The sequence below is a fragment of the Apteryx rowi genome, unplaced genomic scaffold (genome assembly GCF_003343035.1).
Source record: "Apteryx rowi isolate R43461 unplaced genomic scaffold, aptRow1 scaffold_5, whole genome shotgun sequence".
NCBI lineage: Eukaryota > Metazoa > Chordata > Aves > Apterygiformes > Apterygidae > Apteryx > Apteryx rowi.
In genome coordinates this window covers 329569-348945 of record NW_020450760.1, presented here as the reverse complement: position 1 = coordinate 348945, position 19377 = coordinate 329569, and the positions used below count along the sequence as shown (strand labels likewise).

Here is a 19377-nt window from a genome sequence, read left to right as displayed (position 1 = left end):
GTCCAGGAGGAAGAGCAAAGCAGAATCATGTAGAAATGGTGTGGCCACAATTACGTGGAAAAGGAGTATCTAAGCCATTGGAACTGCCCAAGTTTGAATTTACAGAGATGGAAAGGATCAATGGAGAGTGTGTCTGTGTGGGGGAATGTGGTGGTCAGCAGAGGGGTTTTTAACTAGAGAAAAGTCTGAAGTATTCATGGATAATCTTGACTGCAGTCCTGAGGATATTTGTTCTTATTTTGCCTTCTCTACTTCTCCGCTTTTCTCAACTTATTATCTTGTCCCTTAATTTAGGCATTTTTCATATGACCTTGTCTGTATTTTCTCGTTCATTCATAGCTGAATGCCCCCGCCTGATTCTGCGTTCCTGAATATGTAGCATTTTGCTGGTGTCTACCCACCTGCATGTCTCTCTCCCTTTGGYTTCTTCCCATCTTTTTGCCTTCCCTAACTTGTCAAGGGGAACATTTCTTTCACCTCCCCCCACTGCAGCCCTCCCAGTCTGCCTGCTTTTTTGGTTCTTTGACTCCCGACCATCAGCACTGGTTCTGACTCCTCTATTTAGGGTCCCTCAGCTCGGCAGCAGTGGCAGCTGCAGCTGGTGACTTTGCTGCAGGAGGAACGAAGCATTCCATAGGTAAAATGATAACGGTGACTTTCTTGCAGGGCTGTAATTTGACAGTTCGCACCTGTTTCTCTTAACTTTCTTGCTGACTTTCTGACTCTTCCAATAACTTATTTAACTAACTATTTTAATGCTTCGTTATGACAGACAAACTTAGCAGTCAAAATAGGAAGTCAGACTGATCCTTAATTGTTCTCACTGCTGACTTGCAGTCACTCTAACACTCAGTGTACCGTGTGTTGGGTGCAGGTTGCAGAGCAGATGGACTTTCAAGCGACGCTGGCTGTATTCTGAGCTGGCCTACTTTGCTTGCTTGTGCTAATGGCGAAATGAGACATCTCACATTATCATTTATAACAAAAAATGAAATGTCAGCCCAGAATAATACATCAGCATTATCATTTCAGTGCTTGACCAGCTGCAGGATTGCTCTGAATGTGCTTTTAAATTCTCTTTGAAATAGTGAATTTTGGCTAAAACTTCCYTCATCCTTCCTGTGTGAGGTTGGAAGATGTTTCTTTTGGCAGCATATTTCAAACAGCTTAGCCAGTACCTCAGTCAGCATCAGCTGGTGCTTCTGTGCACATTGTTGCAGAGTGGTGCTTTTGGGGTTGCTTTATGCTTTGTTGAGCTTTTTGTGTTGCTCAGTGGTGGATCTCACTTATTAAGAAATACTGCCCTATGGAGTTTTTACTGGAAGGAAATGACTCAATGGAAGTTAATTAGCATAAAATGAATCTAATTTTAGTGTTATTAGTGAAGCTGGTTGCAGTCCAGGGCAAGCTTTAGAATATCCTTTGGTAATGTGTCTTGAGCAGGTCTTCAGGAGGTGCTTGTTTCTGCTGAAATTCGAGCTTAGCATTTTGGGATCAAAAATATTGAAAGCTGTCTGGCGTAGCAGGCATGGGTTTGGAGGGGGGTGTCTGGGAGCAGCGTGCTTGCTGCATTTCACCTCGCGGGGGAGGCTGAGCCTTCTCTCCCCTCCGGAGCCTTTTGGGCAGGGTCCGCTTCTGACAGCCGTATCCTTCCCAGTGTGTCCACAGTGACAGCAGAACATGCGTTTTCCTGCTGAGTGCTGTTTTAAATGGTGCTGCGGTTTCAGCCTATTATACCTCTGAGAAGAATCGTTACAGAGCTGATGTCAGTTAAATAAATCACAGGAACACTGGGCTTTAAGAAAGCCTGTGTGTTCCTCCTCTGTTTAAAAATACTTCACTGTGTGGGCGTACGACTTCTGTACTTCTGTGATTTCCATTGCATCATTTAATGCTGTCAGTGCCCATTTAACTCGGTAACACTAGGCATAAGTAAATGTCCCCCTGAGAAGTTATTTGCTTGGCAGTATAGGTGTCAAGCCTTTGATTAAGCATCTGAACTAAAACCTGGCTGAAGCAGGGATGGACCCTCTGCAGATTTACTAGATACACAGTAAAATGTGGAACTGAGGGAGGTAGTGGTGGTGGGAAAGGTATGTCTGTGGGGACGGTGTGCTGGGGCAAAGGAAGGTAACTGAAAATCAGTCAACCCCAGAGCTGAACAGTAAAGGATACTTTATAGTCGCAGATGCTAACTTGTATTCAGACTGTGATATGTGACTGGGCATGTGGAAATCCTGGATTTCCCCCTAGTTCAGTCCCCCTCTTTCCTGCCTGATGTCTGCCTGAACCTCATTCGTGAGATGACCCCGTATTTGCCATGTCCTGCTTTTTTTCTCTTCTCCTTTCCCTTCACAAATGTGCCTGTTTCTTCCCTGGAGCAGCCTGAATGAGCAGAATGCTTTTCTTTTCATAGCAGATTGTTTCTGATAAATAGCATGGAGTGTAATATCCTTTGTAACAAAAATAATGTATCGCCTGATGAGTCATTTTGATACTGGCTTCTTTCTGTATATTGGGAGCTGGTATTGCAGGGCAAAATGTTAAGTGATCTATTTAAGTAATTACTTTAATAATAAATGGCTAGTTAGCACCATTGTTTCTGTTTCATTGCTTTGTAATTTAAAAAATGTCTTTATTATTTTTCCTGATAGAATACAAATGAGACTAAAATTTTATTTCCCTCAGCCTCCCTGTTTCATGAGTCTGTGTCTTGCTAGCAAATAAGCCTAACTTTTTTGCCTAGGGAGTGTGCTTAGATTGATGAGGTTCTGCCTGCTTTAGCTCAGTTAGTTCATGAAGTAGAGCGAGAAAATATTGTTGGCATTCAGGTAGCTCTGTTTTCAATATGTAGCTATCTATGCTGTGTGCAGCCCGGGAACTGACATATTTCTCTATTAGGTGTTGACAGTCTTGCTTACATAAAGATTAACCTGCACAGGTTTTCAGCAGTTTGTCATATGGTACAATTGTAAACAGCAAGCATGGAAGTACAGCGATATGTTCATCTGCTCTTGTTTTGTTCAACATCATTAGTGAACAGAGCTGGAAACGGTATGTGGCAGGCTGCAGTGACTAGTTGTTTTTCTGGTATATAAATTAATAAGTCAGTTCCTGAACCTTGGTCCTGGCTGCTGAAGCAGAGTTCTTTGACCAGAAAAGTGTCTTAAATCTGCAAGCTGAGGAGAATATGGAGCTGACATCACTCGTGACAATTTTGTAGCAATGACCTCAAAGGCTGCTCGATCTGGGAGGGCAGAAAAAAATGACTGGCGTGTAGCAGGCAGTGCTCCTGAAGAGCTGCCCTCTGGGGTTTCTTAAACATGGGGAAAAATTAAGGAGGAGAGCTGTGAAAATTCCTTCTTGGATTCCTGTCTGCAAGTCCCTTGAATGCTTGAAAGTGGGCTTGGTTGGTTGCTTCTGTTCAAATAATAATGTGTAGTCAAGAGATGGGATCAGCTCTTGGATCTGTATAGCGTAAGAAAATTCTTCTGATTTCAGAGGTACTCTGCAGGTTTATTTTAACTTGTCATCTTCCAGAGGTCTTTCTGAGTCTGTCCCGAAGTGGGTCTGCTTGATCTTTCTGTCTGGTGCCTGAATTCGGGTGAATCTCAACTGTCATTCCTCCAGGCATTAGGCCTTAATTCTGTACTTTCTCAAGATGTGACAGTCTCTTTTTACTGTATCTATTTTAAAATCACAGGTAGGAACAGCATCACAGATTTAGGGCCTGATTTTATACTGCTCCGGTCAATAAGAAATTTGATACTGACATAACYGATACCTGGAATATTGTAGTTGATTTTACATATGAAACTTGAAGAAAGATGTGGATCAGGAGACTAGAGCAGAGGGATTGCAACAAGGATGATCAGAAGCTCGGGAAACTTGACCTATGAGGAAATGTTGGAAGGACTGGGATTTTTTGGTCTGGAAAAGAGAAGACCGAGGGGAGACATGGTAACAGTCTTTATATAGATAAAAGCTGCTGCAAGCAGAAGAGAGTAAACTCATCTGCATGCCTGCTTGGGAGATGAGGGAAAACAATGAACATAAATTGCAGCAAGACAGGTTTATACAAGATATTAGGTGTGAATTTTCTAACAGTAAGAATCGTTAAAAGCTGGAATTGATTGCCTAGGGAGGCTGTGGAGTTGCTTTCACTGGAGGTTTCTAAGAACACGTTGGACAAATATATATTGGGAATGTATTAGATAAAGTTCATCCTACCATGGGGAATAGGGAAAGTCTAGATAACCTCTTAAAATCCCTTCCAGTCCCATCTTCCCTGCTCAGTTCTGAGCAGATGATATTCCTAATATGTCAATATAGCTGTTTTTTTCTGCCTTGCTGATTTTAATAAGAGATAGTAAGAGGAAAATTAAGAGGTCGCTTGACACGAGAGGCTAAAATTCAAGCCTGAAATGCAAGATTATGCTATGTGCAAAAGGCAAGGCATGAACTTAATCTCATGTTAGAGATACTTTCTCTTATAATGTTGGCTTGGTAATATCCCCACAATATTAGATGTGGTTTGACATTTTGGARTGTTTCAGAATAATGTTTTTCTATTGAACTGTATTACCATCACCCATTATAAAAATGCCGTTGTTTGAGGCTGTGCATTGTGCTCCAGATGAACTAATTATTTATCAAGGAAGGTGAACCACTGAAATAGGGAACTTTAATTGTTTGTTCTTCCTGGCAGTGCTTCTTGACAGCATTGCTGGGACAGCTAATGAAACAAAGGGTTGGTTCTGTTCTTGTGTAGTAATACTGAAGTGAGGAAAACCTTAATATCCTCCAGAAGCAATATATGCAACACGAGAGCCTAGTAAGCTTGTTCTAGAAAGGAAAAACCATAATCTCAAAATATAACATACACTTTATATGTGACTTCTTGTTCTGCGTTGACCAAAATTACTGTTAGTCTGAATGCCTGAATAACTCACAATGGTGTCGTGWGGACTAACATGTTAATGAAGTCAAGCTGCATGTTGAATATAAGTACAGTGTATGAGAGTTGAGGTATGGCAACTATCCTAAGCAAAGATTGTTGAGGTTTAGTTCCCTCAGGCAGAGGGAATTGGGATGGAGCAGTCCAAAAGACTGCTAAGCAGGGTTGGATGGGCCAACCCCTTTAAAGACTAATAGCTTGGCTTGAGATCTTCAGCAAGAGAAATTACAGGGCAGTGAGGGACACCAGTACAACTTTGTTGATTTCTGAGAATCTGGCCTTAAATTCAGGAAACTGATAGTTTGCAGGAAGTGTAGGAAGAACAGGCTGGATGAGTCTGGCTTTGAAGAGTTTTGGAAAACTCCGGCTCCAACTATATCCCTCAGTTTGACTGCATCTCTCTTCAGCTTTTGATATCCTGTCCACACACAATTGCTGCTGAAATATGGATGGTGTCTGTCCTTTCGAAACCTCCATGATACAGTTAGACATTCCCAGCTTTTCGTTTAGAAATGGCTCTTTCTGAATRGGATTTTATTTTCTAAATCTAGTGCTGTTAATGGAAATTGATACCTTGTGTTTTTAAGCTTGCATGGAGTTTTTGGTAGCAACTGTACTGCTTCATTGTGTTACCTTTCTAATTTTAGAACCACAAATCAAACAGTAATAGCAATAATAAAAGTAATAATGCCAACCAAGTTTATTTTGTGAGTTACGGAAGGCTCAGGGCAGAGTGCTGGAGGGTGTATTGTAGGACATCCGTCTATTTGTTGTCTGTATTGACGAGTAATTAAGGAAACAATAACTGGAACTGCAGATACAATGACAGACTATGTGACTTTCCCACCGCTTCCTTTCAAGTTGGTTTGCAGTGGGAAAGGGTTGTTAAGTTGGTTATGTAACATTGCAGTGATGGCTAAGTTTGCGGGCTGGGAACTGGGAAAGTTCGGGAGAGTCTTTCTTTTGGATAAAGATTTCTGAGCTATCCAATGTAAATGTGCATCCAGAATTTTCCAAGCATTGCAGAGGGTTCAGAATCAGCAAAAAAAAATTGCTCCTGGCAGTATCTGTCAAGATCATACCAAACCCCTTGAATAAGCCCTCCAAAAAAGTAGGATATTTGAAGCTTGGACTGTATTTAAGGCTTTGGCCTTGACCCTCCCAAGTGAAGCCCATAGCCAATCTCACAATACAAGTAAWAACAATGATCTCTGAAAGATAAGGCTGGCTAATAATGCTAAAAGTGTGTTAAAAAAAGCAATGACTCATGTTGAAATGAATATGCAAAAATTGTGTTTTCTTTTGTTGTAATTTTTTTGTAATTTTTTTGTCAGTGGAGTTTAATAATGGGAAGCAGGACTCCCACTTCTGTTTCTTACTGATGTTGGTGGTTTGTCTGTAAACCCATCATATCAATTAAATCTCAGTTGACTCATTTCCCACAGTATTTCTCATGTCACTCTTCTTTCTGAAGCTTAATAAATATTTGCTTAGCACTTTGTGGAATTTTATAATTTCACATAGTTCCAAAAGTTTCAATTCTACTTTTCTTTTTCATGAAGAAATTATGCCCAGAAGGAACAGCTCTTAAGGGATTTAAACTGTGCTGTTTACTTTCACAGCTGTAATGTGCAGAACGTGTAGTGAATGTAGGTTGGAAGAAGCTTGCTGTATGACTGAATATCTGAAATGTCAGGTTAACTTCACAGGCACCATTTTAAAAAATGATCATATTTTTCTTTTAATGGCCAGGCTTTGTAGTTACTGTTGTTGCATAGTCATATTCCCCAGATACTGAGCATTTTATAATTGATCTAGTCATGCTTTTCCTCRCTAGTCTCATCCATGTGTGGCAGAAAAGCTAGTAATCTGTAAACTGTGTGGGGGAAAGAGCAGGTTAGAGACTGTCCCTTGTCATTTGATATTTGAGTGCTCCTGCATGCACCATATATTAGTTTTATTTTCCACCATGACACCTAGCTATGAGGAAAGAACTCTCCAGAGCATCTTAAAAGACAACTTCTATTAAAGATGAAAAGAGTTAAGCAAAATGCAGACAGTAGATCTCACAGCTAGAGGTAAAAATAATATACACGGGTGTCTCTAAAGCTTTAATTGGACGAGAGGTGTGAGAGCGTGGAGTCCCCTGCAAGAACGTTTCTTAGACTGCTTGGCATAAGTTGAATAGGGAGAATGAAGATAGGTGGAAAGCATACACCTCTGCCAAAGCTGTGACAAAATACTTGGAAAATGCCCAGAAAAATAAATGACTAACTCTAAGGTTTCACACTGTACACCCTAGGGGACATAGTTTTCCCTGTGAGGAAATAGAAGTTCAGATTGGTGAAGGGCAGACAGCCCACTGTGGTGCCGAAGATGGATGTAAGGGCTTCCTATGCAAGATTAAATTTGAGAAGGAGAAGCAAATCCGGAAATAGGCATGGCACCTAATTAGGCACCTATGGGAAGTGCTGTAATATAGCCTGTGCATCTGTCTTTATGGTACCTTGCTARACAAAAAAGGCCCAGTTTACAAAAGCTTAGTCTTCCCTTTTTTCATGGGACAAAAAGAATGCTGGAGAAAAAAGCACTGAAAACTTAGGCATAAATTCAGTAATGAGTTGTTGGATAAGGACTGCAGAAAATCCAGCACCCATGAGTGTCTCAAATGGCTCTCTGAAAATACACAGACTGCCATAAATTTTACAGAAGTAAGGTTTGTGAAGTCAGGTTTTGTTTTATTTGGTTGGGCCTGCAGCCAAACCAGCCTGGCCTGTATTTTGGCCTAATGAGTGCTTGGCTGGGGTACCACCAYGTAGATTGCTGGTGCTGGAAGAAATGCATGAGGACTGATGAGTGCTTGTGTCGTACTCTCTGCCTGGCCTGGTCGAGGAGCCCAAGCACAGTATGTGAAGGGTGCTGCCCAGCTGTCTTTGGTGATAGTTAAAGAGCTGACTGCACTTTTATAGGAGTTGAGGACAGAGGTTACTTACCTTTGCATTCAGGCTCTAGATTTTGATAGTTGCATTTCATTTTGCCTATATTGCCCAATTCTTTCCATTAGACTTTACTTTTTTTCCTAAAAGGGGAAAGTTAAACCATTTGCTATTGCTATCTGGGATGTTCCTACTACAGAAACAACATCATTTCAATGTCAGGCAAAGTGATTCTTGCATACAAACGCACAAAGAGGTATATAATTAAGCTTTGCGCAGTGCTACCTGAGGAAAGATGCCTTTTAAATGTGGACCACATACATCATTATTAGTGCAGCTGGCCCGTTGCCCATCAAAGCACTGATTATTTTCTACAACAGCTACTCCAGTTCCTCTGCTTTTTCAGTTTCCTGTTATCCCATGTGGACATCTGCAGTCCCTTTGCCAAATTTCTTAATACATCATGGCTCTCTAAACTCATAGGAAAAGGATTTATCAGCACTATAGCAGTTAATTGCTCTCGCTAGCATATGGCACTGTCCTTTGAACAGTGGAGATGCAGAAAGGGTGCGAATGCTGTTGGAAGTRAATCAGTTTGAAAGTTGGTCTATCTTGGTGGGGAAGTTAAGAAAACTAGTGGTTCTGTYATCTTCCACCTGCTTTTTGAAATGAGAGCTACTGTACTTCAATATAACTGACTTATTTGTATATTTTGCTTAGCTTGGCCTTTCTGGGTGCATTTACTTATTGGCTGTTAGTGCTTAGTCTAGGTGCTTGAGTAAATGTTGCCTGAGAAAATTTGTTCTTTGTGTCCCATTCCCTTTCACATATGCTTCCCAGAGGAGCTCCTTCARCCAGATCTATTGAAGGAATAATTATTTCATCAGGATTTAATGTATATCTTGATTGCACTTTGAAGAGATTCTCTTGAGCTGTTTTTATCATTTTAACAAGGAATCATAGCATGTAAACAAGGAAATAAACATTATCTTTCATATTAATCAACAAGATGATTAAATAATAACCGCAACTGTTAATTGGTACTTGGAGACAGAGAGTAATGACTGTCTTGAGTTCCAGAATGAGAGTACCAACAGGTAGAGACTCTTTTCTGCACAATAAAGCTGCATATTTAGGAGTCATTACAGTTTTAATGTGCAGCTGCAAACATAGTGAAGTTGTGCAACGGTTTGTCTGGTGTCCTATTTCAGGCATATGTTTTGATACTGACTGGGGTTTCAGCAAGGGGATTTGGGATTTAGGCAGTTAAATCAGTTCGCATTGCCACCGAAAATCCAAGGCTTTATGTAYGTCCATGCTTGCAGTATTTTGCTTCTCTGTGGGACACGGTTCCTGCTGAGTTCAGGATGCAGCAGGAGTCAAATGCTGCTGCTTTCCTTAAAGGCAAGAGTCCAACTTGTCCCTCACGAGACAGTGGCTTATGGCTCCCTCTGAGTTTGGAACAAGAGCCAGATTTTTTCCTCACTTGAGTCTTTGTCTTTTTCTAAATACCACAGTGTTTGCAGAGGGAGAAGGAAGCCTGTGGGAGGTCTACATCTCTCCAAGTTGTCGAAGGAGAAAGGTTCAGGGGTTTGAAGCACAGGTTTGGGCATTTAGAGCATAGGACTATGAATTTTGGAGATCTGTATTCTGGGTCTTGCCCCTAGTACCGATTGCCTGTGTAATCTCAACCCAGGTGAGTCATTTTGCTCCTTGGGACGCAAACAGTACTTCACAGTGTAACTCATTTGAAGCAAGTACTGCTGCTGGAAGAAACCATGCAGCCCTCCTGCTCCCAGCATTCATTTTAGCTTCTAACATCACCCCCAAATAAGCAAAGGCATAATTTTCTTGTCTGATCAGCTTACTGAGTTGATTCAGCCTGAGGCTGTCTGATTACTAGGTTGAAGGCAAGGTTAGTGGTCCAGATTTACCCCGAATTAGGTGTGACAGCAAAGCACTGCCTTAGTTTCCCCATATGTCTGTTGCCTACAGTAATTACTTCACAGCTGCTGAGGCCAGCTCATTCTGACTGAGAAGTACTTTGTGATCCTGGGCTGAAAGGCATGATAAAAATATAAAGTAGCAATTGTATAAAGAGACTTTTTGTGGTCACATATACTAATGTAAACATAAACTAATGTAAACACAAATGAATGTATCCAAAGCGACAGACCTTTGTGTTGCAAGTGTAGATCAGAAAAGTACCATGGTTTCAGGTCACAGACGCTGGCAGTGTAATACTTTGAGTCTTTGGCGTCTTGACAGTCATTCGAAGTAATGATAGAAGATAGCATGCTGGATGTTTTTACGACATGCATCTGAGGGTGGGCTATCTACTGACAGCCTGTGGTTCAGGTTGCACCTTCCCTATTCAGTTGGAAAAACTTTTCCTTGACTTTGGCAGAGCTGAGATTTCACCACCACCCAGYTGTTGGTGGTTCCCCAGCATGTGCTCGCTAACTGTATTTTTTCTGCTTAACTCTGCAGGCTGATTTTCCTGTACAGGTTTTGATGTAGAGTTGAGTTTGTTTCTTGTTATACTGTTTAGTGTTGCTGTTGGGAAGCAGCAGAAACACTGGTTATATGCCTATTTTTATTCACAAGGAAGAATGTTGCAATTATAATCGTATGTTTTAATTTTTTCTTCATCTTTTCTGTTTTGAAATTCTGCATTTCAAAAGCAGGATCATTATCATTTAGAACATTAAAGCATGTCTCTTTAATAGCTTTCCCTTTTAATGTGGAAAAATGGAATTGAGGAGGAAAAACCAATCTGTCTGGAAGGAAATTATCTAATGATTTCAGTGCAGCCAACAATAGAGTATCTTGAGCTCAGCTCACTTGGAGTGTCATTCTCTGTCTTGAGTAACTTGTAGAATACAAAACATCACTTTCATAATGTTATCACCAGCAAAGTCCGTCTGGTCCTGCCAGTGATAAGGGAATTATTTCAGCTTTTTATGATGTCAATGAGATTTTAGCATTTTAGGATTCAACTGTGAAGCTGTTGGGGGAAGAGGGGAAAGTTAGATTACAATTGARACTCTGTTGGGGAAGAAATTAAATGAATATTTTGCCAGTAATTTTTCTACCCATATTTCCTTCTGTTAGTCTCCTGATGGTGTGTTCTTATGAAATCTGATTAGAATGAAGTGACTCGATTTGTTAAACAGACAGTGATCACAATGAATTTGTTTGTCTGGTCCAGATTGCAGTTAACACCCAGTAACATTGTCCTTTCTTGCTATTACTTTTATACAGAGCAGCACAGAAGCTTAACCTGTCTTCGAAGAGAAAGAAATWCCATCCTCCCCTGCCACACACACATGACTTCTCCATCTATGGCTCTAACTTTAGTGGCATCCTGCAGCTCTGTCCTCCCCCAGCACCACCATGCCTTCTGAGAGCTGTGTCCAAAATCAAGGACAACCCTGGCATTGGAAAGGTAACTTTGGATTTCAATTATTTTTAAATTAGTTTTCTAGATTAATTTTAACAGATCTGGAAACCTTCAGCCTAAAGGAGGGTTGGATAAGCTCAAGGGAATGGTTGTGAGAGAGAGATAGACACGTCTGTGAATGCGCATGAGAGCTGTTACCGTTTGTTGGCTCAAGAGCTGGTAGCCTCACAGCAGATTCACTGCACCAGTGTCGGCTTCACTGGAGCCAGTGGACATCACTGGCAATGGTATTGACAAAGGCTGTTTCGACCTTCCTGCTATTAAGTAAGCAGCAAAATTTTCCTTTGACTTCACTGATCCAAAACCAACGCACATATATGGGCTTCACCTCTGGCAGAAGTAGTCTCTGCATTGCCTGCAAGGCTCAACCGCTGATGCTGATGCTGTCCGTCTCCTGTGGGTTAAGGTGACGCATCGAGGGCATGTGGCTGAATACTTATTTATATAGGTTACTTGGCATTAGCATTTGAAGMTAGAATTGAAGTACTTAATGTGCACAGGAGAGCTAAAATATGCATCTTCAGTAACCGTACAACACAGCATTAACAAAAAGAAATTGTCAGCCTAAATACCTATAACTGATACTGTTGTTTACAGAGAATACTTTGTATTCTCTTAAGACAGTGAGTTTGCGCTAAATGGAAAAGAAAACAGTCATTGCGTTGTTTTATGAACTCACAGATGAAAATATGGTTTCTGCCACTGTTTTTCTGGTATGTTAGAAAGGAGGATGCAATATTGTGAAATACAGTAAGCATGGCACAGTCACTTAGAGATTCTCAGGTGGCAGAAGAATTGAATAAGGAACACCCTTTCTGTGCATATATTTTAGTAGAGCCCGTTTGCTGTGCCTGCCTCTTCACTTAGCTGTGGCACTAGGGAATGGCCTTAAGAAGACTCTTTAAGTGTGTTTGCATCTCCTTGTGCCTGAAGCTCAAAGAACTGTTTCTCTGCACCTCACCTCACAGCACTTCTGTGCCTMCACCTGTGTGTAGCCAAGGGACTTCAGCCTTTTTCCTGCATTCTCAGGGTGGTTAGTGGAGCCAACCTGCATAACTTGTGTGTCATAGAAAGCTCTGGTTTATCTGATGTCTTCAAGTAGATCAGCAAAGTCTAATATAGATCAAGTGCATGGTCCCAGATGGCAGGAAATTATACGTCTTGGATCATGTGGTCTACCTACCTTTTTAATCAGTAAGCACAGCAGAGGTCTAATCAAAGGGAAGAGSTCTACTAGAATGGCTGGGAACATGGTAGGACCTTGAGCCAACCCACAGACCAGGGTTGTGCCCACCTGTTCAGCTGAAGGAGCTTCTCCTCCAGCATGGATATGGAGCATTTTGGCAATGTGGGTGGTATCTGTCCCCTGCCTGACACATGACAACAAGGGTTTCCAGAATTTTTGGATTGACAAGCTGCTGTGGACCCTCAAATGTTTCTTGTTTAGCTCTCAGCTGAAAACATTGTTGAAGATACTGTTTGCTTGGGCCCAGGGTTCCAGCTGTGGACTTCTCACCAGGTTACTTGTTGACCGCTGTTTGGAAACCCCCTGTGCTGTGCTGCAGAGGATAAGAGCTCTCTGCTAGCAGAATCACCCCTACTCAGTTCACTTGAGTTAAGATCTAGACCATCCAAATGTTGATGGGGTKTGCTGGCTGTTAGTCTTGCTCTAAGAAGAAGACAATTAGGCATCTTCTCTGACTCACAGTTTAAAATGTGCAGTTTCTCTTAAATGACTCTGTTAACCCATCCCTCCTTTGCAACTTTTTAAATTACAATTTTTAGCCTTAAAATCTCCAGCAATATAGCACTTTGTAAAAATCGTGAGTCAGCACAAATGAAATTTCATTTATCCTAATTACAGCTTTTGGTCAAAGGAAAGGTGTCAACCCTATATAGGTGTTCTTTAGCGCTGAACGGTCATAGTTTCACCTTTTCTGAGCAAATGCTAGTGCCAAGTAGCTTTTGGTAGCATTTATTGCACAGTGGGATAACATTCTCCATTATATTTTTTCCTCTTCACCAGCTTCTGCTGGTCAATCTTAGCCAGACAGCATCTCCTTATGGCGGTGATGCAAATAAAGTAATTACCTTTCTTCCTCACTGCTTTAAGTATCATTGCAATTGAGAGAGCAATGAGCAAATGCTGGCAGAAGTGCTGAGGTCCTCTGTTAACTTCAGTCTCTTCTAACAGCTTTTTACTTTAGACTCTTCCTRATTGTCTTCTTCCTCAGCTTCTTCTTGCAGCCTGACCAATAATAAGTACGATGTCCACATATGGGACAGAATCCAGGTTGGATTCTGGAATCAGTTTCTCCTACAGCAGCATCTGGGGCTGTGGCGGGCTCTCTCCCTGGTTTCTTTGATCGTTCCCGGGTCAGTGGTGTGTCTGGCCCTATTATTACTGTGTGATTACAATGCATTAAGCAGCTGGTAGGGCAGTATTTTCCTTCCTCACCTCCCAGTTTGCTGCTGTTTTGTCATATGAAGTTACTTGTGACGTGGAGGGTTGGTTCCTCACCATTTTCTGCTGTACACATGAGAAACCACTGCTTTCTCATTAGTATTTTTTCCCCCCAACCTGTGCTCAGTGTTGTCTTTTAGATGGTATTCAATACATTATAAGCCTTAGAGGAGTAGAAGGTGGAAAATGTGATGTCACTTTGGGGCCAAAAGGGGGAAAAAAGGGCTGTGGAGGGAATCTAGGAAGTATAGACTATTAAGGCTGACTTTCATCCCAGACAAGGTGGCTGAAACAATAATRAAGATTGAAACTAGTAGACACATGGATAAATATGATATAATAGGGATTTGTGATGGAGCTTTTATTGGCAGAATGTATATGCTAGAGCTCTGTAGAAGAGTCAGTGAGCATTTGCATAAGAGCTTGTTCTTAACAACATCATCCCCATGCATGTCATGCGGTTCTGCTGGTGAAATTGCTGTATGGCTTTAATGGGCATTGAATACCTTTGTTATTGGCCACTTACTACAACARTGACCCTCTATGTATCTTTTGCAATTTCTACTTATAATTTCTCATTGTTTTCAGTACTCTCTGGGAAGGTGGAAAATAAATGTCTCATTAATTCCTCTTACRTTTCACAAATGCCAATTTTCCCTTATCAGAATTTCAGCAGGAGCATGTGGATTTGTCCCGTGATAAGAATTTCTAATTAAGCCTTTTGCTTACTCTTCTTCATGAAGAGTGTAAAATGTTATATACTCCAACAGGTGCTAGCAGGGGCCTTAATATTCAGGAATACCAAGCAGGGAAAGGTTGAAACAAATTTAGAACTGTAGGATCTCTCTGGGGCCTGTTTCATGTAATCAACAGTTATCAAACCCTCACGCACAAAAGAAAATCCCATTACCATTGGCAAACTGTATACTGAAAGGAATTTTGCTTACTACTGATAAATGTTACATAGTAAATTTCATACCTTTCTCTCCAATGTGCCAAAAACATCAGAGTCCAAATCATTTTGCTGAGTCCTACTTAAAAGGCAATGATCCACTGCAGTATGATTCTTGTAACTGAATCATTTTTGTGGTCTCTCTGGGTGTTATTAAATTTAATGTCAGAATAGGAGGAAAGACGTCTGAAAGCCATTTAATATTGTCACTGGAAAGAAGTTAGATTATGCTCAATTTCTGACATTAATGTGCTACTTAAGATAATTTATCATATTGTGTTATTAAAAAAGACATCCTTTTTACAGTGGCTGCTGTGTAGCATTCTAATTTGCTATTTTTCTTAGCATGGTAGGAAGCCTTTTTCATGCAAAATGTTTTTTCTAGGGTTCTATTCAGTGCTCTTTATAATGCTGCATCACTTACAACAGCAACTTTAAGTGCTTGTCTCTTCCAAAGATCCTGTCAATTTTTTATGTCAGAATGACAGAAGCCTTCTGTATGAGACAACTGAAGTGGTGCATTTAGAGGGACCTGAATTGCCAAACATGTTTCTTGGACAGGTATATACATATTAGTCTCCACTTACAAGTTTTAAACATTTACTTTCATTTATTCTTTTCCAAGCCATAGCTAAGGTACTGCTAATATGATTTACTGATCATGCAGGGTTTTCTTAACTGTGTTGTATGTCCCATTCACTGGTTCTTATGATAGCTTGATGACGGATAACAAATAGGTACTTAATTTTGTCATCTTTATGGCTGCTTGTTTCCTAATGACTAGAGTGTTATTTCTGATATAAATCATGTATCATACTAAGTACTCTTCCATCCATGTATGCAGGCCTGTATAATCCGAGGAACATATGTGCCTGCTGCAATACCTTGAACAGCTTAAGCAAAAATGTGAAAAATTAGATAAAAATACACAATTTCTTCTACTCTGTTTCCACCTTTAAAAACGAAACAGTTTTCTTCATGTCTCCTGGGAATAGAGAATCAATTCTTCCTTAATAGAGTACAATACAGAAGTGATTTTTTTTAGGTTCTCCCAGGGGAGCTAGATGGTCTATACTAGCATAGCAATTTTGCATATAAATTCGCCATCCATTGGTAGTGGCAGTATATGAAAGGCTTGTAAGAACTACACACAGTAAACCAATTTAGCAAGGGTTATATATCTGTCAGTTACAATTAAATCCATGAAAAATATTGGCTCTGAACTAGGACTTTTGTCATTTGATTTACACTGTAGTTGAAAAAATAAGTGATTTCATTGGAAAAGGGCCTTTATTCAACTGAACGTGAATTCTTTGTAATTTCTTGGTGAGAAATCTTAATTCAGAATGGTGGATGTCTAAACATAGTTATTTAATTAACCCACTGTTATATGGCATTTTGTGAACATTGGACAAAATTAGCTTCCTGGCTGGGTGATGCTTGTCAAGGATGTTTGTTTCCAGGGAATATTTAGTGTCCATTCAAATTTGATATAATGACATTTATTGCTAAAGACCAAATTGCTTGTTCATTTAAGGATTATGATCCTGCTGTAACGCAGAATATGACCAGCATTTCTAGAATGGATTCCAGTATAGTGCCAGCACTTTCCCAAAATACAGACAGATAAAGTCATAGTTTATTTTAGCAACAAAGGCTCAAGCTTATGTATTTTAAATTTTTACATGCTTTTTAATATGTGCCTTCTATTTTTTCCTTCTCGTCTGTTTAATTTTAATCTCGACAAGTATATAAGCATCAAATGCTAACAAAGCATCACTATAAACACGTGATCCCTACAGATGCATTGATTTCAAAGAAGGTACCATATGTTATAGTTATGCCTGTGCTAACATATTTGGCTGGGTCAAGGTCTTAATTTCCTCAGCATTCAAAATGCCATGGAGTCTAGTCATTACTTAGTGAATTAGTGGAGTATTTTCYGTCTACATGTCTGCCCGAAATTAAACTATGTAGAGTGTTTGGCATCCTTCACTCCACTGAAAGGTGAATGCCCAACTTTCCCATATATAATAGTTTTTGTATTTATCGCCTAAAAAATGGGCTAGAGGTCTGTGATAGTCTTAGGCACAGAATCCAAATCATCTGGTTCTTTGTGTTAGGTGTGAGACAGTTCCTACCCTCTCTTTGGTCTTGGTGTTGATGGCCCTTCCATCTCTTTTGATTACGTGGTAATAACTGATGTGGTCCTGACTGTCTCAGTCTCCTGGCTGTTTCTGTCTTACAGTGCAGAAGATCCTTTTTAATGACTCACGGTGGGTAATTCTTTGTTTAGATCTTTCAGCTAAAATTGTGTAGGGTTGTGTCATTGTCTCTGTTATCCACTGGCTCATTTCTCTACAAATTCAGCCTTGGACGTGATTTCTTCTGAGATGATGCTTGCCTCAATGAGCTTGGTGGAATTTCATGTTCATTGACTTGTAGCTTTGCTGTAGCTCCCTTCAGTTCAGCATATCCAAAATACATGGGCTTCATTAGACAAAACTACTAGCTTGTCTCTGGCCATCAGTCTCACATTCATGTCTGCTGTCAGAAACAAGCCTGAGAGAAATTTGGAATTTGGGATTTTTCGGACTSTCTCTTACTTTTCCCAAACCTGCTTTCTGACACTTCGCTATATCCCTGATGTTTTGCACTATCTTGACCGGTTCTGCAATGAGGCCATTGTTTTGGTTGCTGTGACTCCCTTTCCCTGTTCTCCTCAACTCCAGCCAGTTTGAAACCAGGCGGTGTGGAGGTCAGAGAGCAGCCCGCGCTCGGCCAGGCCATGCAAAGGGCAGCGCCTGGGGCCAGTGGTCCTGCCACAGTAGCAGCGAGCCTGGCAGGGCACCAGGTCTCTCCTCATGACCCTCGGGTGCCAAACAGGAGCCTGTAGCAAGGACCTGTAAGAGGAGGACGGGCTGGTACCAGCTCACATGTGTTTCTGAGATGTTTCAGTGTTTAGGTGCTAAGCATGTACCTAGATTTGACTCTCAGAAGGGTCAAAGATGTCCAGGTCTAGCGTTTTGGTTCACGCCTGTGTCCCACAAATTGCTGATATTTGAGTGTACTCTCTAGATCAGTGATTCTCTAATGGTCTCTTTGGATGTTTTAAAAACTAACTGGGGTCTAGCCATTTCCATTGTTCTCCACACAAAGGGTTTTTCTCTCTCCGATTCTGGAAGTTACATTTTTTTGCAGAAATCTGCCTTTTGTCRGTTTGCCTCCCTTAGAACTCTAGTGATGTGTGCCTAAAACAGTGGTTTGACTTTTATTTTTATTTTTTTATGCTACAAGCATCCATCCACTGGGTTTGCCTGCCATGGCTGGAACAGGTGAATTGTAACTTGCAAATGTTTGTTTTTATAACCTTTCTTTTCCCTRATTTCTACTGTGGGCTGACAGATAGATAAACCTAAAAAAAGAAATCCCTAATTACTGTGAATCTCTCTTATCCTTGCCAGTTATGGTTGAAATTACACCCACTGTTGTGTGGGTAGGTGGGCCTCTGACCTCATGCCCTTTTCCACAGCTTTTCCAAATTATATGCTATTATGTTTATTTATTAAATTCTTTATCTTTTAATGGTGTATTCAGGATGCGTTTACCATCTTCTTTTCCCAAACACTTTTGATTTTAATAGGATTTCCTTCAGCGATTCCGCTGACCTCCTGGTTCCTGCAGAAACATGAATTTGGAAAGTTCAGCAGTTGTGTGTTAACCCCCAGTGTACAAAACTCACAAGACTACAGAGCCAGTTAATTAATGAGATACTTCAGTGATTTGCATGATTCAAGATGGCTTCAGGCCCTGAGAAAAATATTAATAATGTGCATGTATTGTGACGTTTTTGTTTCTTTTAGTTTTATTTGCAGAAATTGAACTCAGATACAAACCTCTCCTCTTTGTCAACGCACTCATTAAAATTCATCCTCCATCCAGTATTCAGTGTGTGTATTAATGTGTGTGTACCAATCCCTGTATCCTTTATAGAGCTTCCACCTATAATTCTTCTCCTTACTCTGCATCTTTCTGTGACATTGAAGAGAACAGTTATGTTTYAAGGGAAGAAATACAGAAAAGAGAAATAAAGGGAGTTACTAAAAATCCCCTGTTCTAAAAGGAAGGATCATCCCCATCACAGGAAGGATATGCCATCTTAGCTCCCTTTAAGGGGTCTAAAAGTGGTCAGGGTGCAGATGCCTGGAGCCTGAGATGACTTTYCTGGAACCACTGTGTTTGTGTGGTCTTTCCTTTCTTTTGTGTTTGTCTCTTCTGTGTCTCTCTTTTTCCTCCTGTTGCCATTCCTTCTCTGTCTCTCCTTTTTTTTCTTTCAGACTGGTTTTAATTCTGTTTCTTCATTCATTCTCCTCCAAATTCCTTCTCTTGTGTTTTTATCACTGCCCACAAAGTGTTACCAGTAGCTGATATCGATGCAGTATAGATGCACATATCTTTTGTGTACTGAGAACCATGTGCATGCACCCAGGATTTGCTTGCAGTTACGTTTTGCTGTTTCAAAAGGATAGATTTGAGCAATCTTTTTTTCTTGTAGTACTTACATGGGCATTTCCACTTTATTTCCAAGTGAAGTCAGTGTCCAGC

General features: G+C 40.6%; 1 protein-coding gene across 1 annotated transcript in view; it reads left to right on the top strand.

The window, feature by feature from the left end:
- The window catches only part of KIF26A (kinesin family member 26A), a 65546-nt gene that overhangs the window by 27520 nt on the left and 18649 nt on the right, over positions 1-19377 (top strand). Inside the window, exon 3 of the mRNA XM_026079581.1 lies at positions 11158-11341. Coding sequence (XP_025935366.1) covers positions 11158-11341 — 184 coding nt within the window. The remainder of the gene's footprint in view (positions 1-11157; positions 11342-19377) is intronic.